This window comes from Haplochromis burtoni, unplaced genomic scaffold (assembly GCF_018398535.1).
Source record: "Haplochromis burtoni strain Fernald_Lab_line unplaced genomic scaffold, NCSU_Asbu1 Contig_77, whole genome shotgun sequence".
Taxonomy (NCBI): Eukaryota; Metazoa; Chordata; class Actinopteri; order Cichliformes; family Cichlidae; genus Haplochromis; species Haplochromis burtoni.
The window spans coordinates 841,085-868,544 of NW_024582438.1; the positions used below are offsets into that span (position 1 = coordinate 841,085).

Consider the following 27,460-nt stretch of genomic DNA (forward strand, 5'->3'; position numbering starts at 1 on the left):
AGATTTTTAGGGCACTAAATGTCAGCTTTAAGCGAAACACCTCATCAGCGTGTGCAGCTTCTTTGCGATTATTTTATTTTTTTTGGTGTTCATTTCTCCATATTTTCCTCTTGCTGCCACAGATGATGATCTAGCTGGACCAATGTAAGTATAAACATTTCACCTCTTACCACCTTATCTCTGTTTAGCTTGGTAAAGTAATGTGTGTTTTGTTGTAGATTATCATGATGTATCTACTCCAGACAGTCTGTAGAGCTCACTGTGAAGTAGTTCCTAAAACTGGGTCACAAATAACGGTGAGCATCATGTCCTAGTATTTCAGATAAATCACCGGATGGTATTTTAAGGTCAAGTTTGGCCACTGTTGCTGTGACTGACAAGTTGTCTGGATTAGGAAAGTCCTGCTTAAGCCGCCCATGTTTGGCAGTGAGAAGCAGTATGCATTGTTTATTAAATGTTTTTTTTAACACGCTACAACGTAGTTTTAGGCAGATGTGTGATTTAAGGCATAGTTTTGTTCTTCCTGTTTCCCCTCCTGGCTTCAGTAATCTATTGATAGGTGTCCTGGTAACCTAAATTTTAGTTACCTAGTATCTTTTTTAAGAGGAAGAAACTTAGCTCACTGAAATGCACACAAAAAAAGAACAGAAAAAAACTCTCAGCAGGTAAAAAATTATGTTTAAAAATGTTTAAAAAATATTTACATAACTGGTCCTGGGTCTGGTTTTGTCCTTACTGCAGTCAAAGACTGAATGTAAAAGATGGAGGTAGCCTCAGATCTAAAAACTAATCTAATGCGAGAGTGCTATATACCTGCATTCTCTTTAATGGCCAGCAGGGGGAAACAAAATGTCTATAGAAGAAAAAACTAATATGCTTCTTACATGACTTAATACCTCAGTAAACATTTTCCTTGTGTGTTTATGGGCTCATTCACTAGTTTTAAGTCGTGTTAAAGAAAATGTGATGTTAATTTTATAACTTATTGTCCCATTTAGTATAAAATACATTATAGCATGGGCATCAAACATAAGGCTAGGGGGCCAGAAGTGACCTAGCAAAATATATATAGGAAAGGCTAAGAAGTGATCTGCAAGACTTTTCTGTAATTTTACATTTCTAATGTAAAAAAACTGACATGTGCTGTTGAAATTGTACTTCTTTATATTATATTAAGATATCTCGGGGATTAAATGTGCAGTTAAATGTCTTTAGACTGACAGAAATTGGAGTTTCACTCATTTGGCCCAAATAACTGGGCCAGACTCGGCCCTCGGTGTAAAATTAGTTTGACATCCCAGCTTTATATAGGCTAAAAGGTTTAGAGACTAGACATGACAAAAGGACTAAATGACAATCCTCTGGCTATGTCCATCTTTGATATACAGTTTATGGCTGCAAACAGTAGTAGTAGATGTTTTCATCAGTGGTTGCATTAATAACCCCGAGCCATCATCAAGGCATCAGTCAACTGTCAACATCAGTCAGTTTCATCTATAAATAAAATGATGGTAAATTTCTACCACAAGCTTGCAGATGTTAAAATTGGTTAATTAGCAGCGTTTGTTTTATGTCATGAAACAGAAAGCGGAGCATTAGCTGTTTTTATTTCATACACGACAACAATCATTTTACAGTTGTTAGGACTGAGATCACTAGTTTCTGTGTATGACATGTGTTCAAAAGTTTATTTAAATTAGGCTCATCTCTGTTCAAGATCAGCTTCTTGAGCATGTCCAAATAGTTTCCAGCATAGCTGCTATTCTGACCACTTCTACTGTCTGCAATTTTTGCCAAGAGACCAAATATCAAGCGAGCTGATTTATATTTTTCCCCGTATGAAGGATTTGTGCCAGAGTGCCATCTTGTGTCATTGTGAGCGTAGGTAGCTTCATGAAAAATGATGGGTCACCACCCAGACCGGTTGATATTTGATATTTGAAGTGTCCAATCAGGTGTTTTAGGACAAAAAGCAGCAGCCTTGCTGAATAAACTGTAAAGGTGCATGAGAAGATAACCTTGAATTTGAGATTTGCCATTTACACCACAAGGCATTTTTTGGAGGTTTTTTTAGGGATTTGATCACAGAACTGCTTGATAACACCTCATATACGCTTTGTTTGAGATGAGAGCTGATTGTGTGTTTTACTTCTTTGTAAAGGAAAACTAACTCGACCAACAACCACAAAGACAAGAATCTCCGCCAGAGGAATACAAACTGAGCAGCCTGTCTGCTGAGTAAGTATTAAATTATTAAGAGAAGCCCTGATAATAAAGACCCGTGGCCACAAACCCAAGATGACTGATTTAATTTAATTTAATTAAGTGTAATTACATAGAACCAAATGAGAACAACAGTTGCCTCAAGGTGCTTTATATTAAAAGGTAAAGACCCTCCAAGAATACAAGTTGACTATACGAAACAATAACTGAATGCTTTTGTCACGCAGGATAACTCATATATACTAATAGATCGCATTTACACTGGGCTAACAAGCTGAATCTTCTCTTTTCTGCAGGTCTCATTACACATGTATTGACCGTATGAAGGTAAACAAGAATGGACTCCATACCCGTTGTTTATAGGACACATCTGCCATTAAAAGTATGGTTGTGGAGGAATTAAATGAGGCATGCCTTATGATTTTATTGTGTGAGGGTGTGAGGTCAGGAGGTACCCAAACCATTATAGAATTGTTAACATTATAACCATTGTGACTGCATGCGGTTGTTGACGTTTATTATTTTTCCCCATGCTCTTAACCACTAATTTAACATTTTTACTACTTCTAAAAATAATGCATGCAAGACGTTGACCTTCTGTTTGCTACAGAAATGGCTTTTTTTGGTTTTATTTTGTTTTTTCTCTTGAGAGTGGCTTCATTTTAATAATCTGTACTGTGTGTTTTAGAGGAAAAACGGCACTCAGCAAAAGAAAATACCACCGTAATCTGGTATGACAGATGTGTACAGTTTTATCATCCTGCTGCATACCATTGGTTCATTTTATCCGACAGTATCTATTACATTTAAGGGCTTTGCAATGTCCCTCTAAATTTGATTAAGATCTACTGTATGTATGTACTGTATGTATTAAATCATAATAACTATGTATCAGATCACCGTTAATATAAAGACTATCCATATTATATGATGCACTTAAATGTTGAAAAGTATGAAAAAAACCTGTATAAAAGCCTACTTTAGGAAATCTGTACTAATCATTCTAACGTATTATTTTATAATTATGTGTATTGTACAGCATGGCTATTATCCTATGCAATTATCATCCATATCAGTATATGGCAAATCATTGCAGCTTTTGATTTCTCTGTGACAAAGCTTTAATCTAGTAGGATCACCGTAGAGCGTCGATGGCACACAACACAGCTGCATGAATTCTCGACAGCTTACGTGGGGCAGAAAGGAAAGCCCGCGTCCGAGCTGACACATGTGAAGCAATTCCAAGATCCCGAGTCATTTTTAAAAATAAATATCTTTAAAAAATCAGACGTGTCTGGCAAATCAGTTTCTTTGCAAAACACACGGAGTTGTACTCTTAGTCACATGGACTCTCAAAAGTGGAGAACAGCTCCATCTAGTGAGATTTCAGGAGGTCGAAATGGGGAATGTAGTGATGAACATCAGAGCAATAAAGACCTGCAAACCGTGAGGAAAGTGTTCGGGGGTACGTTTAAGCCTTACGCTGTGAAAATCAAGGATCAGATTAGATATGAAAAGACAGAAAATAGTACACGGTGAAAGGACTTTGAGTGACAGCCGAGGGATGAAGCTGCCTTTCTTTTTAGGATTAATGGAGGATGCCACTGAGGTCACGTCTTGAAATGAAGGAAAGGAAATGAGTTTTAAACAGCAGATTCAAATATTCAGAGGGCCCGATGTTTAGAGTTCTGTTTTATGGTGCAATGTCAAATACTTTGACTTTGTAGTTCTGCCACTGTTGAGGGAGTTTTTTATAAGTTGTCAGGTAGTGAAACAGGCAAACCTACATGTCAAGTCAGCCATTAAAAGCTTTGCATTCATGATTTTAGTGCACATCATTGGAATATGCATGCATACATACATCTCAGTTCACTTACTGAGACTGATCTGTGTTCTTGTTGTACATTAGATACCAGTTCTTTTTGCTTAGTATAAAAAATCAATGTGCAAATTTAACCTGAGTCACATGAGACATCCTTAGTCTTTGAAGCCTTTTCTTTTTGTTAAACTTTATTCAACACTTTGCATAGTACGAAACTGCAAACATAACAGATAACAGAGCAGTCACAGACATTTATGTAATCCCAAAAAAGATTACTCTACTTTCACATCAGTCCATATCTGGACTTGAAACTGTTCCTCTTAAACACTGTCCTCTGCTGCTCCTTCTTCTTCTTCTTCTTTAAAAAAACGGAGATCCATTTATCTTGTAAAGCTTTAAAAAAAAAAAAAAGAAATATGATATCTCACTAGATTTAAAGTAAATACAGCATATATTCTTTCTCCTGTGTTATCCTCGAGCTGTAGTGGGAAGCACTTTCATCACAAAATGTGGGAAACTGCTGCAGCACAACAAAGGCGGGCACTATTTTGTCATTCCTTCTGGAAGGTAGCATCGGTTTCTTCCCTGATGGACTTTCAGGAATATTTTAAAAAACTATTACCAGCCAGAGAATAATAAACTATTGTTCTTTGACTTTTTTTGTGTCTTTTTTAACTGTTTTATTAATTGTTTGGGTCTAATTCCTGTGATGTAATGCTGCACCCTGGATTAATATGTCAGCAGGATTCAAACAGTAATAAAATCAGTCCATTTCTAGAGCAGAGAGACATCTGTGACTTTGTGAACCCGGAAAAAAAAGGAGGGAACACAACTCCTGACAAAAATGATTTGTTGTTCTCTCCGTGCGGATTAATCTCTCGGATGTCAGGTGAACTTTAAACCGGTGTGATGGACTACTTCTTAAACAAGCCAGCGGATTGTTTTAATAGCAAATCTAAAGAGTTCTCCAAACTTAATGGAGAGATTAATGTTTTATTTATTTATTTATGGGACTTTATTTACATCTGCTGCCACAGTTGTCAACATCATGTGTCACAAATGGCATATAATTAGTTGTCTTAAATAAAGACTTTTTGTGGTAAGTGAAACAAAGCAGTGATTAGTGCAAAATAGCATCATACAGTGTGACGTACCATTTAAATGGAAGTTTTGGGTAATACATGATTTTATTAATTGTTTGACACCTAAATGAAATGGTATTTTGTCAAAATGAATCTTTTTTTTTTTAACTTAAACAAAAAATGTTTCCAATGTGAAAAGATACTCGATGTTACTCAAATGTGGAAGCGTTAACTCACAGCGGTAACTTTCAGTATTTCAGGGGTTGTTTAAATCTCTCTATTCTTATTGCAAACTAGTCAAGCTTTGTATGAGTCTCAGCACCCTAGACTTATGTAACGGCACTGATACAAGCTACTTTGGCTTCTGTCTCTTTAAAACCCCTCTCCCATTTTCTTCTGATTATGTCCATTTTGCCTGGCTTTTGCAAAAAGAACCTCGAGTTTGTGAGCGTCACGTCCTCTGCTTGCCAGTTCAGAGGTTCAGAAAAACAAACAAAAAAACCCCAGTAAACCTATCATTTCTTATTCTTGATCGGAAATGGCAGCTCCGCACCTCCATCTGCATGTGTTAGCACCAGAATCCATGGCCAGCACAAACATCTTAAGCAACAACGATTACAACAGAGCATGTCTATTCTGTGAATTTTGAGCTCATTGCGTGCTAACTGCGTATATAATCTATATAAAAAGTATCTGTTCTTGGCTGACAGGAGCGGCACCTGACCGTCTTCTGCTGCTGTAGCCCATCTGATGGGGTGCTCAGGAGGTAGAGCAGGTCTACTAATGGGAAGGCTGGTGGTTTGATCTCCGGCTGCCCAACTCTCCAGTTTACATGCCTAAGTACACCTTGGCAAGATACTGAACCCCAAGTTGCTCTTGAATGTGTTCATCGGAGTATAAATGTATGTTAATATTAGATAGAGAGCACTTAGGTGTAGAAAAAGTAGGAATGTGTGAATGAGTGAAAGAGGCATGGGGTATAAAGCGCCCTGAGTGTTCAAGTAGTGTAGAAAAGTGCTATGCAAGAACCAGTCCATTTACCATCTGTTTCAAGACTGGACACGTTGCATGCTCATAGATGCTTTTCTGCATACCTTGGGTGGTTATTTGAGTTACTTCTCCATCAGCTCACAGTAGTCTAGCAATTCTCTTCTGACCTCTGCTATCAACAAATCATTTTCACCTAGAGATCTGCCACTGAGTGGATATTTTCTCTCTTTTGGACCATTCTCTGTAAACCCTGAAGATGCCTGTGTGGGAAAATCCCAGCGGATGAGCAGTTTCGGAAACACTCCGACCAGTCTGTCTGGCACCAACAACCACACCATCTTCAAAGTCACCTAAATCACCTTTCCTCCTCATTCTAGTGCTCGGTTTAAACTTCAGCAGGTCATCTTGATCATGTCTTCATGCCTAAATACACTGAATTGCTGCCAGGTGATTGGCTGAGTAGATATTTATTAGATTGTTTATATTTATTGATATATTGATATAACGATTTGATATATTGATTTGATATATTGATTTGATATTAACACATTAATGCGCAATTAAAGAAAACATGTACCTAAGAAAATGGCTGGTGAGGAGTATGACTCTATTGTTTTCTCTAACATGTTTTCTCATTTTGACTTGGGTGTAAAATTATTATTATTATTTTTAACATTTGATGAGCTTCTTGTATTTTGGGATAAGATGGGATCTATTGTGATGTCACAGGTCAGAAAATTAAGCAAGTAGTCAAATGTAAATCAGCCAAAGCCACCTATACAGTGCACTAGGGGTACGAATAAGGATGACACTGTATGGAAATTCAGATTTGCAGCCCAGTGAAGACACACCGACCTGATTTCCAGCAGGCTGGGATGTTTACATTTGCAGGTACCAGAAAGGGCTGGAAATAAAACTCTGACAATTTAGCTTTACTGCCTACCAAACATCACTAAGCTTGATGATTGTGGTGTAAAACAAAAAGTGTTAAGTCCTTATCTGGGCATCCCTTTAGGAGACTAACAAGCAGCAAATAAATAAAAGAGAATAACCTGTTTCCCTGTGTGCTACTTTATATCCACGTATTATGTGGCCGCTGATGGCGGGGAATTAAAATAAATAATTTAAGTGGAGGAAGAGTTCTCTTAGTTGTGCAAGCGGCACACAAATGATGATTTTAATTAGTTTACCACTGTGTCGTGGGGAAACATTTTGAGGGAAACAAACTGTTCAGCCCTTCTTGTTGGTTGGCAGTGAGCCAGATGAGATTGCTGTATGGTTTAAATCACTTTAGTGACATTTGGATTGAATCATACAACCTTAATGCAGCCAGCTGTCAACAACCTTTCATCAAATTAATTTGCCACATTGGCCAGAAGTATTTCATCGCTTCTCCCTTTAACTAAAATTGTCTTGTTGAGCTAATAAAACTGAAACACTGATGCCAAAAACACAGGTGATATGTGACCAAACAGCTTTGTGCACTATTTTAGTTTTAATTAACCCCCAACTGATGATTTTCAATGAAGCATTCAGCGTTATTTATACAGTGGGGATCATGCCAGTGTTTATGGGAAAAAATAAAATTCAATACTATCATTACCCGGTGGTCAATTTGAGATATTTTAACCCTGGGTGAGAAATCTGGGCAGTTAAGAGAATAATTTGGGTTGGTTTATGGATTACAGCTGCCATTCCTTAGATTTTTCCACGTGGACTGTTTTTATTTTTATTTTTTTCATAGCCAGGTGAACCTGCAAAACCCAGATAATGCAGTAGAGCCATACACATCATATAGACGCACATTCTGCCTGCCGTACATGTGCTGCCAAGGACGTACTATCCACGTTGCCCACCAGAAATGACCAAGATGGGCACAAGATTTGCGCATCCTGAGCATCACAAACAACCACGCATGCTTAAACACAGGATGCAGCTCGTGTAAAACTCGTGTCAATCAGACTTAAGTGTCAGTTTTGTGCCCAACATCATTCACCGGGTTGGGCAAATATCAGAATTGTTTGTTGCAGTGTAAGGCCCGATGCCACAAACACCAAACCCTCAGATTACATTCTCTCAACTATTTAACTACCAACTCCAATGCTAGATCGCATCCTTGAATCATCCTCTCCAGTTTGTCCTGCCTGGGCGGGGTGAGCGCGTGTGCCATCCTGGCTCCTATGGCAACCCGATAGATTAGCTCCATCAATATTCACGTTATTAGAAAGCGCGAGGCTTATGGATTAGTGATGTCAGCGCTCAGTGAAAGCCAGGGGCAGCTGCGTGCATGTGTGTATTCACCTTGCGCCGTGAGAGGGCTCAGATAGGCTTTCGGGGGAGGTGGGGATCATGCTTTGTCATTGAGGAGCTCAGCAGCAGCAGCAGCAGCATTCTCCCACTCCGGCACGTCCGACGCTCAGCATGCTGCATCCTGATGCGCTCCCGTCTGCACTCAACGAGCTTACCTGGATTTACATGCATTTGTCGTTTGGCGCTTTTACATGAGCGTCTGATCGCAGCCGCCGCGTATTCGTTGACGCATCTCAATGTTTGAACCGGAGGAGAGCGGCACGTCCCAAGAGTCAGATAAGATACGACCCGTCCTGCGGACCTCCCCCGTCACTGTTTTTGCCTTCAGCGGCACCCCGAGTGTGTGAGATTCATGATTCATCCCCCCGCTTTCACGGGCTGTCCTTAGAGCGCAACCTCTTCTGGTTCTTCCAAATGGAGAGATTCCAGTCCTCCATGCGCAAACGGCTCTACAGCTTGCCGCAAAACATTGGGCAAAAGCCCTTTGTGACTGACGAAGGGGAGAACGGCGACAAGGACACTAAAAGGAAAAGTATCGGGCTCAAACATTTGTCCTCTCTGTCTCCCGCGAGCAGTTGTAAGAGCATTGGGGAGGCCGGGGTCGAAGACTTTGAAAGGGACGTCACCGTGAAGACCAACTTGAATGGGGACTGCCGCTTTTTTAGGGGCAGCATCTCTTCCATCTCCGGACGGCATCCCCCCGGGTCAGATTTGGCGGAGCAGAGGCGCCTCATCCCCGAGGCTGATGCTGGAGTCAACGAGAGTTTCCCCGGTGAGCACGGCCCCGGGGCCCTGCAGCGGGCAACGGGTGGGCTGACCGGCATAGTCGGGCAACCGTCACTGTTTGACCAGTCAACTTTCATCAAGTTGGAGGGCTCTGAGCAAATAATACCCGAAGATGAGCGTCTCTACCAGGCTGGCTTCATGCACCGGCAGTTTGGGGCGATGCTCCAGCCGGGAGTCAACAAGTTCTCCCTGCGGATGTTGGGCAGTGAGAGGGCCGTGGAACACGAAAGGGAACGCGTGAAGTCTGCAGGCTTCTGGATAATCCATCCCTACAGTGATTTTAGGTAATTTCTGTGCAGAAATCCTTTTTCTTTTTTTAAATCGCAAATAGTTGTGTCCTACAAAGAAGTGCTGCAGTGATCCTATCACACATTAAAGGCTCATTTGGCCTGCGCATGCGTTAAAACTAATAATTTAAAAACTGCCTGGAATGAATGAGCCATAAAATGTGTTAAGGGTATAAACTATAATCCCCGTGCATGCCTTTCTGTACAGTGGCCATATTAGCAGCACGATAATCAGGGGTGTAAGCCTCTGCAGAACAGGTAGATCATTAGCTAAATGTGCCTCAGTAGCCCACCTTGAGCAGATAAATGGCTTAACGTGTGCACATGGACATTTTTAAAAGCGTTGTCTACATTTTTTTTTTGCAGGGAAACGTGGTTATGTCATGCATATCCAGGATATAAGTCCTTTTGCTTTGGTTGGCCCAGTTTGTGCATTTGTGTGTCCATGGTGTCATCAGGTTATGTAGAACTTAATTAACTCTTTGCAGCTCTTTGCATGTATGTGCAACAAACTAAGCCAACCACAGTTAACAAATTTCCCAGCCATGCTGCACTATTTCATTGCACACCAGTATTCTGGATACGTCCACCACCAAAAGATTTTCCCGGCATTTAACCTTAATGCTCACTGTCATCATATTTTTCATCAGTCAGCTGTATGCCGATGTGTGCCACTGCAGTTTTTTCCACTCATCTGAATTACACTTTTTTTGTCATCATTTAGCCAGGGCAATGGATTACAGAGTGCAGCAGGGGCTTGGAAATGGGGTAATCAAAATAGGGTAACATGACCATTCAAGATATTAGAAGCACACATCAGTGGGAGATTATTACAGCACAATTAGTCTAATGGAGCAGAGATGGTGTGGACGGGGAGGGGACATGCCACAAAAACGCAGAGAGAGAGCGCACCACACACACACACACACACACACACACACACACACACACACACACACACACACACACACACACACACAGAAAGAGAGATTGAAATGAAAATGGTGTGTTGTGAGGAATCGGGACGGCCAGCTGTTAACTCCGTGTGTGAGGTACGAGGTGTTGTTACTTTATGCTCACTTTGGGTCGCAGTGCGAGCAGGAGGGGCATTTTTAGTGCTTGCCACGGGTCTCATAAGGTGAATGCTTTATCCCGCAGATCCCATTTTAAGTTACAGATGCCTTTTGCAGCACCAGAGATTATTCTGAGATTTTGTGGCAATCCAGCAAAGAGGCAGCTCCGTTCCCTGCTTGTGAGCTGACATACCGTGCGCATCCATGACAGTCAGCAAGGCATTGTATAACCGATGTACGGTTTCCTGTTATCTTCCTAAAGACACACACAATCTGATGTTTTTATCAAGTAACTGCTGTTTTTTTGTTTTTTTCATTCTAAAGCTTTCTAAGGATACAGCAGCAGACACACTGAACTGGCACACTGCGTAAATATGGTTAATATGATTGCTGGTGGGCCTGAGCCACAGTACAGGTGTGTGTTAAGCCACTGAGCTGCATGCAGGCTGTTGTGTTTCAGCTGCACTCTGGCAGCAAGAGATAAGTATCTCTAGTACAAATGTGATCCCTTTTTCAGCTGTCCTGATTGATCTAAGCTCCTTTCACCATTTTAAGCCTTTTTGTGTTCACTTTGCTTGTAACTCCCCTCTCTTTTTTGCTCTCATGCTCTTTAACGTAGTTGCACTCTGACCTCAATAGTGCAAGATTTTGTCTCTGGACCAGTCGAGGTCCACAGACCGTACAAGCAGCAGCTTTGTTTCGATGGTAACATCAGATTACACCAGCCAGTTGTCTGTTTTGTGGTCTGAATTCTGCGCGCACAGGCAGCCGATGTTCCAGCAGGGTGGTCAGCAATGTACCGTCCTCTGCAGACCTTTTTTTAAAAATAAATAAATAAATGAATAAAATTATCCAGCTGTTCCAGCGCTCTGCAGCACAGTGACGTTTGCAGAGCAGTAATGCTAACTACTCAACATCTGGCTGATGGGTGCTGACTTCTGGAGATGACATGGATTCACAGGAGATAACGGTGGATTTAGCCAGAGAGAGGAAGCGCAATTAGGACCAGTGTGTCACTGCAGAGACAACGGGCAGATGTCGAGAGAAATGCAAATTCTTTGTTTGGCAAAGAACAACAGAAAGCTGATTAGAACAAATGGCCACCGTGCCCTCACTGGTTTCTACATTTTGTCACATGTGACTGTGAACGTTTTGGGTGTAAGTAAACTAGAAGAGGTAGAAGTGCATTCACCAGATTCCTCTGCCTCTTTCCACCGTGTTGTCCTCATTCGACTCTAGAATGTTTTCCATCACCAGTAACACAATGCAGCACCTGTAACTCATCACAACAGCAACCCACTGGGAGGTATCACCTGAAAAAGCAAATATTACATCTAATATTGTGGTGAACCTGGCATGGATCAAACAGTGACACTCTGAATGACTGCTGCATCCTTTGCACAAAAAAAATGTATAAAGAAAAAGCATAATTAAGTCTTAAGAAAATGCAATTCAGTTTACCTTTGAAAACAAATGTATCGCTTAAAAGAAAAAATTAACTAAGAAAATAAATAAATACATAAGCTAATTAAAAGCTCAGATCCTGTATATTTTAATATTTATGAATGTATACGAATAACTTTACACTTTTTAAAAGAAAGAAATATTTTGGCATGCTTGAGCCTCCATATAGTTTTCTTCCCCCCCATTCATGGAGAAAACGCTAAAGTTTTAAATATACCTGCTGATGAGATGATGAGATATTTGGTTTCTTAACCTCCAGCTGGCGTGCAGTTTTTGCTGACCCTGCATGTTTGTCCTGTTGAGATCAGTTGTTCATTTGTTTTTGTTTTGTTTTTTGACACGACTCACTCATGAAATCTCACATGTATGGTTTCTCATCTTACACGCTCTTTGTGTGGATGCGTTGTACATTACTGTGTGACTCTGACAAATGTAGAACGCTAGATTAAAAAGAATGAGTATAGCAAATAACTGGGAAACATCAATCAAGAGTCAGAATAGCTTACAGTGAACTCCAATTAGCCATATTTCTAAATTTCATAAGAACATTTGCTAAATAAATGTGTTCTGTTTTGTGTGTAAATGACTAGTAACAGGCAGTTTTCGATGAAACTGAACACACTCCTGCTGATACTTTTGAAAATCAATATGTATTCATGAGTAATTCAAATGAATTCCCAATAACCGGTGTCACTCTTTTCCCATTTGGCCCACTCTTTAACTGAATCAGAGAATAATTCTTTGCTTGTTTACATTGTTTCCGCTCACTCGGACAGAACTCTGCTGGGTTTTCAGACCGTGTGAAACAGCGAGGTTCATTTCTATAAGTAGCCAGAATCACTTTGGATTTGGAGCACATACTCACACATACTTGTATTAAGTGTTTTGTGTAAACTAAGCAGTGAACACTGATTGGCTTTGTATTGATGAAATGTTCCCATCAATACGTCCCTGTTTGTTGTTGTTTTAATACAAAGTTCAAACAGATGTGTTTTTATTACCAGTTATTCTGTCCAATTTTTTTCTTAAGTGAAGGCAAAAAATGCTCATTTTGAATTTTCAGAACCACAAGCAGGATTTTCCTATTTCTCTGGTCACCCAGAAACATTTCATTTACATCAGTTTTGCGTTTGTTTAGCTCAGCTCTTATGACAAAGGTATGACATTTGCAATCAGGTTTTCTGCCGTGCTGAGATTTAATACCAGCATGTGTTTATTTAGATTCTGTTTTTAAACTAAATTAGTAACCAAATTGCATTGCATTTATGAGCTCCTACTATAATTGCTTTTCTTGGCCTGTTGTCATTGTTAGTGCAAGTTTACTTTTCGAATGAAACTAGGTCATTTAGCATAGACCACAACTAACACCTGCAACCTAATATCATATGATAAATTAAATTAAATTTGATCAAAAGAACAGAGGAAAGTCAACACATGAATTTGTTCCTTTCACCAAAATGTTGTCGCCTCTAAATCTTTATTTTTCTGTGTATTATATCAACAACGTCACTTTGGCGACCCCAAAGAAGTTTTAGCCAGACCTAGAGGAGACTATAGCCTCTGTTTACATCAAATAAGAAGAAATTAGCCGTTTCTGTGCCTTAATGACGCTGGCCTGCTGTGGTTTATGGTGTGAGTCACATCCAACTGTCCATCTTTCAGGTTCTACTGGGATCTGACAATGCTGCTGTTGATGGTGGGAAACCTCATCATCATCCCCGTGGGCATCACCTTCTTTAAGGACGAGCACACGCCGCCCTGGATAGTCTTTAACGTCGTGTCGGACACCTTCTTCCTCATGGACCTGGTCCTCAACTTCCGCACGGGCATCGTCAAGGAGGACAACACGGAGATCATCCTGGACCCGCATCAGATCAAGATCAAGTACCTGAAGAGCTGGTTCGTGGTGGACTTCGTCTCCTCCATACCCGTGGACTACATCTTTCTTATCGTGGAGACGCGCATCGACTCAGACTTTTACAAGACGGCCCGAGCTCTGAGGATCGTCCGCTTCACAAAGATCCTCAGTCTGCTACGGCTGCTGCGCCTCTCCAGACTCATTCGCTATATCCACCAGTGGGAAGAGGTAGATGAAGATAGCCCCATACTGGCTAGCTTCAACTGACTGGTTGGATATTTAAAAGATTTTGTTACAGTCTTAAAAATATTAGTCGATAAAAATGAACAAATTCACAGCTTCTAGCTTTTTAAGTGGGAATATTTTTTAAGTCTTTTAAGTAGTGTGGCTGATATTTAGAGAATTTCTTACACTATTTTCCAGATTAATACCTGCAGCATGCTCTCAGATGCTTCTCTCATTTCAAAGGGGACGTCTTGTGCTCATTTCCACCTTCATCCTTATATTCCGGGACTCTACTGGAGTAGCTTTGCATGGTTCACAGTTCAAAAGTAATCATTGTTTACCAGTCAGCCAGTTTATCAGTTCATCCTCTTCCTGACAAACTATTTCACATTCTCTCCCTTTAGGCCAGCTTTCCTCTCATTGGCTGTGTCTTGCAAATAGAAGGTTTGAAGAGCTGCAGAATGAAGGAGGAGTGCAGAAAAAAACTCAATCTGAAACCAAGCGTTTGCAGCTGCCTGGAGCCTGATCTCATTTTTTTAAACTTTCTCCATGTTTAATGTGCACATCCATCTTTTTAACAGTACAGGTTTCCCTTTAGGCACCGTGCATACTAAGGTTTCTCTCTCATTAACAGATTTCTTCACTTTCGCTCTGTATGTGGGAAAAAAAGTGCTGCTGCAGAGTTAATTTGTTGGCTCTGCATTTAAACACACTTACACACAGTCAGCTTACTCAATAAGAGATATTATCCCGCGTTATTACTTTTTATATGTTCCATCCCCATCAGCCATTAACGTTACAGATGGTTGCTCTGAAGTAGCCTCTGGTAGTCTATAGAAGATTAAGTGTGTTTCGGTATAGTTCGCTTGCATCCATCAACACCATCATCGCGGTTCCTCCTGTTTATTTCAAATCCTCTGTTTGCGTGCATGGGTGTTAACATTTTATAGAAGAGATATGAGTGTTTTATTATCTCTCTTTTTTCTCTCTCTCTCCCCCTAATTCTGAAAATCTGTGTCACAGGTTTTCCACATGACATACGACCTTGCCAGCGCCATGGTGCGTATCATGAACCTGATTGGTATGATGCTGCTGCTGTGTCACTGGGATGGCTGTCTGCAGTTTCTGGTTCCCATGCTGCAAGACTTCCCCCCAGACTGCTGGGTCACCAGGAACAAGATGGTGGTAAGTGGATTATTTATGAGTCAGACAGCCTCCAAAATGTGTTCCTCCCCAAAACACGACGAACCACATGCAGACATTTATCTCTAAGCGTCATTAGTTATCGGTTTGAGAGCACAGATTAAATTAACGTGAACAGGTAGCGCGTTTAATCTTTATATCCAGTTTTCAGTCACACATGTTTTTCAATAAACATTTTGCAGAAATAGGGTGGTTTTTGTTTATTTGCAAAGCTGTTAATACCTCCTGAAGAAGATAGAATAGAATAGAATTCAACTTTATTGTCATTGCACATGCACAGGTACAGGGCAACGAAATGCAGTTTGCATCCATCCAGAAGTGCTTTAGTGATATAGATATATTACAATATATATTAGCAATAGTATAGATATGTAAGTATATTACAGAAATGGGTCTATTATGGTATGTTATAATGTACACGGTATGAAGTATGTTGTGAATGTTCTATAACTATAAGTATGTACAGGCTGTAGTGAGTACAAGCTATGTACAGCCTATGAACAGGATATAAATATGAAAAACTATACAGAATATGAAATAAATAACTTAACAGAAATCTGAGATATACAGCTATACAGAAATGGGAACTATGCAAGTTGTAAACAGTTGTAGGATTAAAAATTATCGAATGTACAGAATGATTATTTACACAGCGCTATACAGTAGTGCAAGATGCTGCTGTTTAGGGATATAAACTATGAAAAGGCCATCGACCACCAAAACCAGTGCTTTATTTTGCTGTTTTAATAATCTGGATCTGCATCATTAATTTCTTTCTTTTTCTTTCTTTTTTTGCACAATCTTGTTGACACACCACCAAACACTAATGAAAAATTTCACATGGGCAACATTAGAATTGTTGGAGATGCTTTACAATAAGTTTTTTGTTTTAAATCATCACATTACAGTAGGTAGAGCAGAAACTGAAACAGACCTACCCATAAATGATGTTTTGTAACAGTTGGGACATACATCTGTGTTCACGTCCATAAGCTCAGATTAAGCTGATTTAGATGTGATGTACGATGGCTCCGTAATGTAGTGGTTTACACATTCAGGAGAGGCATCCGGTGTAAAAATCTAACAAATCAAATATTTCCTGAGCCGCTGGTCGTAGATAGCCGTACGCGTTATCTCTCCTCCTCTGCATCCCTTTCAGAATGACACCTGGGGTCAGCAGTACTCCTACGCCCTGTTCAAGGCCATGAGTCACATGCTGTGTATCGGGTATGGCCTGTACCCTCCTATCGGCATGGCTGACGTGTGGCTCACTATCCTCAGCATGATCGTGGGTGCCACCTGCTTTGCCATGTTTGTGGGGCATGCGACTGCACTCATTCAGTCTCTGGACTCCTCCAGGAGGCAGTACCAAGAAAAGGTGGGTGTTTGCTGAAAAATCATCCACAGTTTTACTTCTGATATAACACTTCTGTTCCACTACATTTCATAAGGTAATATTATTTAACTGTTTCACTTATTACATTATCAAATTATGAAGTGTATCAAATTCGGTTCTTTTCTGAATTCTTTTGCCAACAGAGAAAGAAAAAAATAAAATTGTCATCAGTTCATAAAATGTGCTTTTTTAGGTTAAACTGCCAGCTATATATATTTTTTAAGTTCCAGCTTAAATAGGGCCTTTATTTACTTATACCTCATTTATAATGAGCGGCTACAGCAGTCTGAAGCCTGCGATTTTGAGTCAGAGGGATTACTTGCACATATGCTGACCTCATTACTTCAAACTGTGGCCACATTTAATATGAGCATTTTTGCATAATATATATAATATTTATATAAGCCTGCGATTTTGAGTCAGAGGGATTACTTGCACATATGCTGACCTCATTACTTCAAACTGTGGCCACATTTAATATGAGCATTTTGCATATATATATATATATATATATATGAACAACAATAAGCTTAAGCTTAAAAGGCAGATTACAACGGTAAGATGTGCTTCATCTTAAAAAATAAAAAATATGAATACTATCCTATAATATTATTATTATTTGATATCATATATTATTAAGTACAGGAGAGGAGCTTTTTTTCTGTGTGATGTATTTTAATCTGGACATCTACATAAGTGCAATTTTTAATGCAGGATTTCTGTTTTATATTTCAATATTGCTACTTTTCACTAAGTGACAGATCTTGAAGGGGAGCGTAAACCCACTTTTTTGTTTGCAAAAACATGTTTTATACACCCACGTATAGCTGCCGTTAACTTTTCATTTGGGAAATATGGGAAAGGACAGACGAACTGCAACATGACACAAAAAAGACAGACATGGCAGTGCATTATGAAAAGCAGAGCTGACACTTACAGCTGGATTTACCATGCATAGACAGGGTGCATGGACCATATTTGGTGCTTTGCTGCTAGAGTACACTGCTGAAGGACACAGTAGTTAATGTTATTAGCTGCAGCCTGCAGAGCACAACTGTAATTGTCAGATGGGGCAGAGTCACAACATTGCACTGTGGGCAGGTTTCACAGATGGCCTGACAGTTGACTGTTAAAATAATGAGACACATTATATTCCTACCTCTGAGCCAACACATCAATCAGTGTAATATATTCATTTTGACATGACTTTGCATTTTGTCTCACGGTTATGTTACGTTACATTTGCAGCCTTCTGCTACTCTAATCAACAGGAATATATCTATATATATCTATATATATAGATATAGATATAGATATATAGTTTTTTTTAAAATCATGTTAATAAGTGTGCTCTTTGTGCTTTTCATAGTACAAACAAGTGGAGCAGTACATGTCCTTCCACAAGCTTCCTGCAGACATGCGTCAGAGGATCCACGACTACTACGAACACCGGTATCAGGGCAAGATGTTTGACGAGGAGAGCATACTGGAGGAACTGAATGAGCCGCTGAGAGAGGTCAGCCATCAACAGATGATTTTTAGATAACATACATTATGCAAACAATGTGTAAATGCTTAAAGACAACATAAAGTTGTTATTTGCTCTCTTAATCATTTACTGTCCATTTAATATAACCCTTAAGTAAAGTCTGGTGTTTAAAAAAAAAAACAGATGCTTTTTGACAAATACATTTTTTATTCTTATATAAGCTTTCAGCTACATTATTCTGACCTGTAGGCTATTTGTTTAGCATTTCTTTAATTCTTCTAAATAGTAAAATGTTAACAAAATTATTCATTGTCCTTATTTTATTTTGAAAACATTTTATTGTCGTCAGCAGCACATGTATAAATGCATGACATGAGCCACGTTGTTCTTAATGGTGAACAGTTAATTATGTAATCTAATATGGCTGTGTTACTTTGACAATGTTAATAGTCATGTAATCTGATAAGTAATGGCTTGAAGAGGACGGGGGACCTCATTAAAAGAGCATTAAGAGCATTAAGCTGTTAGCCCCCCTGCTTTTATCATGACTGAAATTTGTTTTTGAAGGCATTGCATTAGCAAAAAGAAAAAAATGTAAAAGGTGAACTTTTTTTTCTCTTTCCTGCAGGAGATCATCAACTTTAACTGTCGCAAACTGGTCGCCTCCATGCCCCTGTTCGCCAACGCTGATCCCAACTTCGTCACCTCCATGCTAACCAAACTACGCTTTGAGGTCTTCCAGCCGGGCGACTACATCATCAGGGAGGGGACCATCGGCAAGAAGATGTACTTCATCCAGCACGGCGTTGTCAGCGTCCTGACCAAGAACAGCAAAGACACCAAGTTGTCCGATGGCTCTTATTTTGGAGGTGAAGTCGGCTGCTCTGCATGCTAATATGTTCTGTAGTGGACAGTGGGTCAGTTTGAATGCATGTGAAGGAGTGGTGATTGTATGATTTGTTTTGATTTATTTGGCTCAGGCACTCGGCAGATTATCTTCCCCGACTATTACAGCTGGGAAAAATCGTCCACATCATCTCCTTAAAAGCGCTGGGAACTAAGAGGGGCAGAGCTTTGCGATCTTTGATTCCATCTGTGGGGTTTTCCCCTTTTTGTTACACCATATTTAAAGCTGAAATCCAGAATTTTTCCTCTCGGTTATGTTTTCTCAACCTGCTGTTGTCTGTTCCATCTGTGCACCAAAGTGAAATGTCATCATTAAATGTCAACTACGAAGCATAAAACTCTTAATTCTGTTCAGATTTGTTTCGGCAGAAGTATTAAACGAGGAAAGGGGGAAAAAAAGCAGCTAAATTAAACCTTTCATAGTCACGCATTTATTTGGAATAAAACAGTCAGGACAAAAACAATTTGGCTTCAAGTTATTCTCCTACATCTAAAAACACGAAGAAATGTTAAAATAATAAACTAGGACAGAAAACATCTAAAACCAACACAAGATAAAAAGAAATCCCATGATGTAAAGTGTAATAAATTCAAGAAAGTGACAGAATAGGGCGGAGAGAGATGGAGAGAGACGGAGTATGTGTGTGTGTGTGTGTGTGTGTGTATTTGTGCGTCTATATCCTCAATATGTCTGTCCTGAAAAATATGCCTCATTTTTTTCCCTCCTGTTTTCTTTTAATGGCGCATTATTTTATTTTTCTGATCTGGCACGACAGATGAGGTCAGAACAAACTGTAAGCTGCAGAAATTGCATTAAGTGCTCCATCTGTGGAGTTCAGAGGCATCAGCCTTTTTCATGCTTTATCATCTCATACTAATAATACTATTTTGGACTTTTCTTTTGTGAATGGATCTAAGAAGATAGGAATTCTGTTGCAGCTTGTCACACAACTTCTGAAAGGAGGAGGAGGGTGGGTGGGTGGTGGTGGTGGGGGACTCATTATATAACACTTCATAGTAATGCGTTGTTTTTAATCCTTGCTGTTAATACCTGTCTTGCACTCTGCAGGAAGTCTTTTAAAGTGGTGAAACAAATAATTGAAGGGTTTTTTTTCTCATCTCTTTCCCTGCAGAGATCTGCCTGCTGACCCGAGGCAGGAGGACTGCCAGCGTGCGGGCAGATAACTACTGTCGACTGTACTCTCTGTCTGTAGACCACTTCAACGAGGTGCTGGAGGAGTATCCCATGATGAGGAGGGCGTTTGAGACTGTGGCGCTCGATCGCCTGGATCGCATAGGTTAGTCCTTAAAGATAAGATAAAACCTATTTACTGGCACCAATTTTATATTATTATCAATCATTCATTTGTTCATTTTAGTGTTGCACTAAAATTAACATCAGTTGGACTTTATATCTGTTATTAGTGGTGGCGTGGATGTAGGCACGTATTTAAGCACAGCGGCTAACAAAAGCCAAGAATAGAAAACAGTGTATAATAATAATATTTAAATGTAAGCATGCCACATTAATCCATGGTCTTTAGACTTTACTAATTAATCTTATATGAATGGAAAACAGTTTAAAGTCACTTTCCTGGGTACACCTTGCTAAGGTCGGTTTGGACCCCCTTGTCCTTTGGAAGTCTTAATTCTTTGTAGCACAGATTCAACAAGGTGCTGGAAACATTCCTCAGAGGTTTTGGTCCATATTAACGTCACAGCATCACACAATTGCTGCTGATTTATAAGCTGCACATCCATGATGCGAGTCTCTGGTTCCACCGTGTCACAAAGGTGCTCTGTACTAAAGAGCCCGAAGTGTGCCAAGAAAATATCCCACTCACCGGCATCCGGAACTGATCATACAATGCAGGATGGAGCCAGGCTTTCATGCTGTTTACACCTACCATTCCAGTGTCATAGCAGAAATTGACAGTCATCTGACCAGACAACTTTTCTCCAGTCTTCCACTGTCCAATTTTGGTGTTAACTGTAACCTCAGCTTCCTGTTTTTAATTAACAAAGACCTAAGCCATCTGCTTCAAGGTCCAAAGTGTTATGCATTCAGAGATGCTCTTTGGTTGTGACACGTGGTTATTATCAGCTTGAAGCCCCCCTATTCTCCTCTGACCTCTGGCATCAACAAGAACTCCTTCTCACTGGACAATTATTCTTTTTCGGCCCATTTTCTATAAACCCTGGTTGTGTGGGAAAATCCCAGTAGATCAGCAGTTTCTGAAACACTGAGACCGGCTTAGGCAACAACAACCATGCAAGATTAAAAGTCAGCTTTCTTCCCCCATTTTGATGCTCAGTTTGAACTTCAGCAGGCCGTCTTTACAAGGCCTCTGTGCCTAAATGCACTGAGTTGCAGCCATGTGATTGGTTAATTAGATATTTGCATTTTTAAGCAGCTATTCAGGTATACCCAGTAAAGTGACCAGTGAATTATACTATAAGCAAGTATTTACTAAGTAAACTAAACTCAAACAGAGTATTTTTTGTGCAGTCTGCAGTTGGATTGGAACCTAAAAGAGACAGTTAGGTCTAAAGGGTGGCATTTTTCTAACTTTTTGATTGCTTCCAGTCTAATCTGGAGACATAATATACCCACATAGCAAAATTGGTATGGCCCGGATCTGGCCCACAAAATGTGCTTACACATGGCCCCACATACCGCAAAGAATGACGGCCCTTTGGCGGCCCAGATATGGTTTGCGAGATGTGGCCCACACATGGGCCAGCACAAGGCCAGTTGCAGACACACTGCTGGCCCACAACAGTTTCAACCCTGGCCCCAGATGTCAGCCCAATGTGTACCTTAATCAAGCCATGTAATTACAACATGTTCTATATAAGAATCAGTGAATGGACTGATTCTTATATAGCGCTTTGCTACTCTCCCAGATTACTCAAAGTGCTCTATACAACATGCCATATTCACCCAATCACACACTTCCGCTAAACTGAGTGCTTCCTAACTACAGCCACCCACATTCTCACTTTTGCCATGCAGACTGGAATAACCAGGGATCTAACCACTAACCTTCAGATCAATGGGTGACCTGCTCTTCCTCCTGAGCTACAGCCACCCACTGGAAAAAAACGAGTAAACCGACTTTGGATAAAGTGTACACTCACAAACCTGTCAAACCTGCATTTGAAACGTTGGCTACCATAGCAGTATAGTATTGCAACATGGCATTTGGTCTTCTAACTAAAATAGAAGACCAAACAGTGCCATCACAGACCTGCCCCACATCTGGTTGACATACACCCTGCCATGACACCTTGATGCCAGATCCAGGCTAGACCTGTTTTCTATGGGCTTGGGCCACATAAACCAAACCACAATCGGGCCAGATATGGCATCCCATCACATAAATAGTGCCATCTATGCCAGGCCTGGCCCAAATCTGGATGACATACATCTTAGAGAACCAATATAGTAGTGATACATATGCTGTATAACATTGCAATGTCTTTATATACTGTGTATTTATGCAGTATGTTGGTATGTTAGTTAGAAGAAAATGAAAATCTCTGGATCATTATAGATTAACTTCACATAAGCATATTTCAAAAACTAGTTTGCAACTTAGTGACTGACTTTACTCCACTGTTTACTCAGCAGTGGTGCTCCTCCGCTACATGTGCTACAAACAGTGCTGGGTTATTGTAAACGATGAGACTACATTGTTTTAAGACCCACTGTGCCAGAGTGTGAGATTGTAAAGCATGGAAATATATATGACAAAATTTGCACTGTTGAACTTGTAAGCCAATATTGTCAGATAATATCTGTCAAATTGTGAGTGTATTTTTTGTAGTGTTTTAACAGCAGGCTGCATTTTCTAGAGGTATCATTTGCCTTTTTACTCCCATATACGAGAGGAGTTGTGGGAGCTTTTGTGTGCAGAATAAGAAATACATAATTTAAAAGTGTTTGCATTGCATGGACGCACTATTGACGAATATATTTTTGAGTTATACAATTATATTTAATTCTTCCTCTTCAGTGTGTGGTATGACGTGTTGTCTAAGGATGTCATTTGTGAAAAAAGGGGAGGGGCTAAAAGTGCATCACGGCCTTATTTCACTTTTCTTAACAGGGAAGAGGAACTCTGTTCTTCAACACAAAGTTCAGCATCACCAAAGTTCTGGCACACTAAACCTTCATGAGAGTGAGATCATCCAAAGAATAGTGCAACACGACCGCGACATGGCCCAGTGCACTCAGCTGAACCAAACCAGCACTGTGCCGAGTATAAACCGTCCGCCTGCTCCTCCGTCACCCACCCCGGTCATCTGGGCCCCGCTGGTTCAGGCTCCGCTCCAGGCTGCGGCTGCCACCACCCCGCTTGCTATGGCCTTGGCCCACCAGTCCCAGCTTCCTCCAATCCTCTTCCACCATCCTCTGGTGCCACGTCCTGGCTCTGTGAAGGACCCGTCCAGCTATTCAAAGAGAGTACATGTTGGAGCGAGCGCCTCCAGTAGCTGTGGTTCAGGCCCCAATTCTCCCACTAGCTCTGCCAACCTTAGATCTGAGGTTGAGACTGCCACACTAGTATTCCCCAGGACACAGCTACTTTCCAGTGGGCCGTTGTCACCCATACTGACGTCTCAGCCCATCTTCACCAGCAGCCTGCAGCCCCTCGCCCCTCTGCACACACACCAGCCTCTGCTCCATCCTCCCCACTCTGGCATGGCGTCGGTGTTTCCCATCAGCCAGGCCACCGTCTCTTACACCTGCTCCGCTCAGCTCCACTCCCAGCCGTTTCATGGTGCTATGACCACCCCACCACGACCGATAGGTTTACTCCAACAGGGGGCACCAGGGAGGCTAGCAGGGAGATTCCCGGCCCCCTCAGCCACCACATTAACCCCTCTTATTTCAAGCTCAGTCGGCCCCATACTGAGCCAATTGCAGCAAACCTCCCATATCACCTCACAGCAGGTGGGGTCCAGCAGTGACAGAGCAAGCAGGAGAACCAGTGGCCTGAACCTCCCACATTTTCCCTTCATCACCAACACCCAGTCCTCCGCTGGATTTAATCAGCCAGTGTCTGCAGTCGGAGCCGGGGCCGCAGCCTCTCTGGCCCAGCACAGCCTGGCAGGACTCCAGTCTGTTTTTCTCCCGCAGGTTCTCCCAGAGCACTCAGCCCTCGCCTCCCTGGCCCAGTATGGCTCTGCAGAGGCCTCGCCTTGCTACACGCCTCCTGTCCACAGTCCCAGCATCCAGAGCCCCGTGAGGGGAAGGACAGTATGCCACAGTGAGCTCCCCAGCACTGCGGACTCTCATAGTCCTCTAACCCTTCAGACCTCATGCCCTGCCAGGGTGGCCTGTACCCTCAGACAGAGGGCAGAGTCCTCGGTGGATCTCTTTTCCCAGGAAATAAAGACTATCTCAGGCTCTCACAGCTCTATATACCAGGAAAGGCCTTTGGCCATAAGCGGCTCCTCTGAGGGTGTAGCAGGGGCGCCCAGCCCCTTCTCCTCACTGATGGCTGTCAGTAAACCCTACACCCCAATCCCGGGTCAAGCCACTCCTGTCAGTCGGACACATTCAGGGCCTGAGCCTCAGCACCAGTCCGTTGGTTTTCACTCTCCTCCCATTAGATCTCCCGCTAAAATGTTAGAGAAGGAACACAAACAGTCCAAACTCCCGTCCAATTTGTGAGATTTAGACACACCCTCCTTTAATGCCTGAGTGAAGGGAAGATCACTTGGCATCATTTTAACCACTATGTCAAATTTTGAAGTAGGAGGGTGTGCTATAGCTCAGTGGTTTTGTTTTTAACCAGAGTGAACAGATCGAGTTTGATAATGGACAGTGACAGATATATATTTTTTACAGGATACTGCGTCTTTAAAAATGCTAATAACATCCAAACTGTATTGATGGGTATATGTAACACCTCATAAAAGTATCAATTGTTCCGTGTATTATATTCTAACCGCACTCTGTGATTTGTATTTGTTTAAAACCCCATCGTCCAGGCAATTTGTGTAACCTTTTAGCCACATCCTATTTAGTTGGAACGTCGTCCACAACTGTATCCAGTTATGATCAAAACCAAAAAAAACCTGCTGTCCTCTGTTCACATCCTTTCCCACTGCTGAGAGCGTCGTGTGAACGCAGGGTTACTCCGTAAGAGATGTGAGGAGAGACAGACTGTGCACTTTGCTCGTTTCAGAAATAACCTGAAGGCTTGACGATGGCACGTCTTCCAAGATAGCTTTCCAGCAATATTGCACACCCAAATGGGTCACACAGATCAGATAGTATTTAAAAATAAATCTAAGTAATGAATGTAATGAAAATGTGTGAGTGGGAGGAGCGGGATTCATTTTGAATGTGTTTAAACATGAAGGTGATGACAGATTTCACAATAGATGCCAACTTATTTCAGTCTGGCAATAACTTTGGTACAAAACATTCACCTGAGCCGAGGTTTGTGTGCCATTAGCATAGTATGCAATAATCTGTGTGTTCTTTTGTCTTGTTTTTTTACTGGTATGCAAAGGTACTGTGAATCGAAGCACTGACTTGAGATCAGACTCATTAAAACAAGGGAACTGAATTTAAAAAAAAAGAAAGAAGCAATTGTCGATAATCAAAACATCCTGAAACCAGCGATGCACTGAGATTGCTCTGAATGTTTCTTGCACCAGTCAAAGGGCTAAAAGCAGTTTCCTGGACTCACGATCAACGAGAACCCCTGATGGGTCATATTGCTGCATATTTACCTCTTTCATTGTACAATATTTGAAAGATTTGACATGTATTGTTGAACAATTGCTGCTTTGTGATGCTATGCTGAATCAATAACGTGTATATCAACTGACTTACTTTTAAAAACCAGACTCTTAAATCCTTCTACTTGTTAATAAGTTCACGTGTTTAGATGATGCGTCTACCTTTGTGGACCTGCAGCCGGTGACAAACTGTGAGCCGGTCGGCAGGTCGGATCATCAGAGGATCCTGTCCAGTGGCTTTAGCTGCCCGGTTGGTGAGCCTGAGGTCTGCAATGACTCTGAGTTCCACAAGAAAGAGATACCATCAGACACTAGCCAGCCTCTGCCAATGGGCTCGATCAATCCTTCATTACTATTCTCCTCCAACCGCCTGCCACAGGCATTTGCTTAGAGGTTATTTTGAGTGCATTCAACTTAAAAGTGTGTGTGCGTGTGTGTAGGAGGTATCATTCGTTCATCCATCCATTCATATATTTATTTATCATTTTGCTGCCTTTTAGCCATCGAATCTCATTCTTTTGTCACCTGTATGTTACAGACATTTTATTTAAGCCTCCAAATTCAATGCAATAAAATGACATATGGTTAATTACCCTCACCTCAACCGTTTATTTCCTTCCAGGAGGAGAGTGTGGGAGAATCTGATAATAAATTATGGCAAAGTTCTAGACTTTAAGCCGGATTAGAAATTGAGAACTGAATGGTGTTGTCTGGTGCCAACAATGAAAATAGCCAGGATTATAATCTGCCAGATACTCAATACAAAGAAATTATCTACCACGTTCATGGAGCGATAACTGCTGGTTTAGTGAGTAAACAGATTTTAAATGCAGGGCTACTGCAAAGTTTTATTGACAGACCTGATCCTCCATATCCTTAAATAACTTCACTAGATCAGCTGGTTTTGGAAGATTGCTTTATCATATAATGATCTACTTAATTTTTCCTGTCCTTTTATGTAACTCTAAATTTATAAATATTTCTCTTTATATCAACCCTTTGCAGTATTCAGGGATTAAAAATCATGAAACACCAGTCATTGGAGATTTCTGGATATCTGATTTCCTCAGTTAATGCTTAAAGATTGGCATTAATTTAATCAAAAATCTGAAAAAAAAAGTCTAATAGTTTTGGATATTTAATTCTAGCAGCTTCCTATTCATCCTCACAACTAATACAACCAATCACAATGGCTCTAACCCAGCAGGCCACCACAAGCAGTCCAATCGCCTTGATGGCTTTGGGAAGTATGGAAATTTCAAAGGAGGGCATCAACACTTTGAAATATTATATATATATATACACACCACAATATATTATATATATATAATCAGTATATATATACAACATATATATATATAACAACTATATATATATACAACATATATATATATATACACCTCATATATATATACACAAGATATATATATAACATATATATATATATATGTATGTATATATATATATATATATAATATACTATATGTATATATATTATATATATGTATATTATATTATAGTATATGTACTATAATATAGTACTGTTATGATGTATATGTATATATAGTATATGTAGTATATTATATA

General features: G+C 40.6%; 2 protein-coding genes across 3 annotated transcripts in view; both read left to right on the forward strand.

Annotated features, from left to right (window-relative positions):
* nptna (neuroplastin a) overlaps positions 1-3,510 on the forward strand; it is a 17,495-nt gene extending 13,985 nt beyond the window's left edge. The window contains exons 6-8 of one of the 2 annotated variants that reach the window (XM_042221956.1): positions 123-144; positions 2,162-2,238; positions 2,520-3,510. In XM_042221956.1, coding sequence (XP_042077890.1) covers positions 123-144; positions 2,162-2,222 — 83 coding nt within the window. In that variant the 3' untranslated portion in view covers positions 2,223-2,238; positions 2,520-3,510. The remainder of the gene's footprint in view (positions 1-122; positions 145-2,161; positions 2,239-2,519) is intronic. The other variant, XM_005929134.3, reaches the window with a different exon arrangement.
* Positions 3,511-3,620: 110 nt separating this feature from the next.
* Positions 3,621-26,471, forward strand: LOC102296806 (potassium/sodium hyperpolarization-activated cyclic nucleotide-gated channel 3). The gene is made up of 8 exons (XM_005929133.3): positions 3,621-9,497; positions 13,700-14,123; positions 15,144-15,305; positions 16,483-16,701; positions 18,089-18,235; positions 18,837-19,077; positions 20,248-20,412; positions 23,227-26,471. The coding sequence occupies exons 1-8, from the start codon at positions 8,842-8,844 to the stop codon at positions 24,792-24,794; spliced, it is 3,582 nt and encodes a 1,193-aa protein (XP_005929195.1). The 5' UTR covers positions 3,621-8,841; the 3' UTR covers positions 24,795-26,471.
* Positions 26,472-27,460: the final 989 nt, after the last annotated feature.

Excerpts from the sequence above, each read along its gene's own strand:
- LOC102296806 (XM_005929133.3), top strand. The coding sequence starts at position 8,842 with ATGGAGAGATTCCAGTCCTCCATGCGCAAACGGCTCTACAGCTTGCCG. Across the intron at positions 15,306-16,482 it reads TCACCAGGAACAAGATGGTG|AATGACACCTGGGGTCAGCA; the intron begins GTAAGTGGATTA and ends CATCCCTTTCAG. Across the intron at positions 19,078-20,247 it reads CGATGGCTCTTATTTTGGAG|AGATCTGCCTGCTGACCCGA; the intron begins GTGAAGTCGGCT and ends CTTTCCCTGCAG.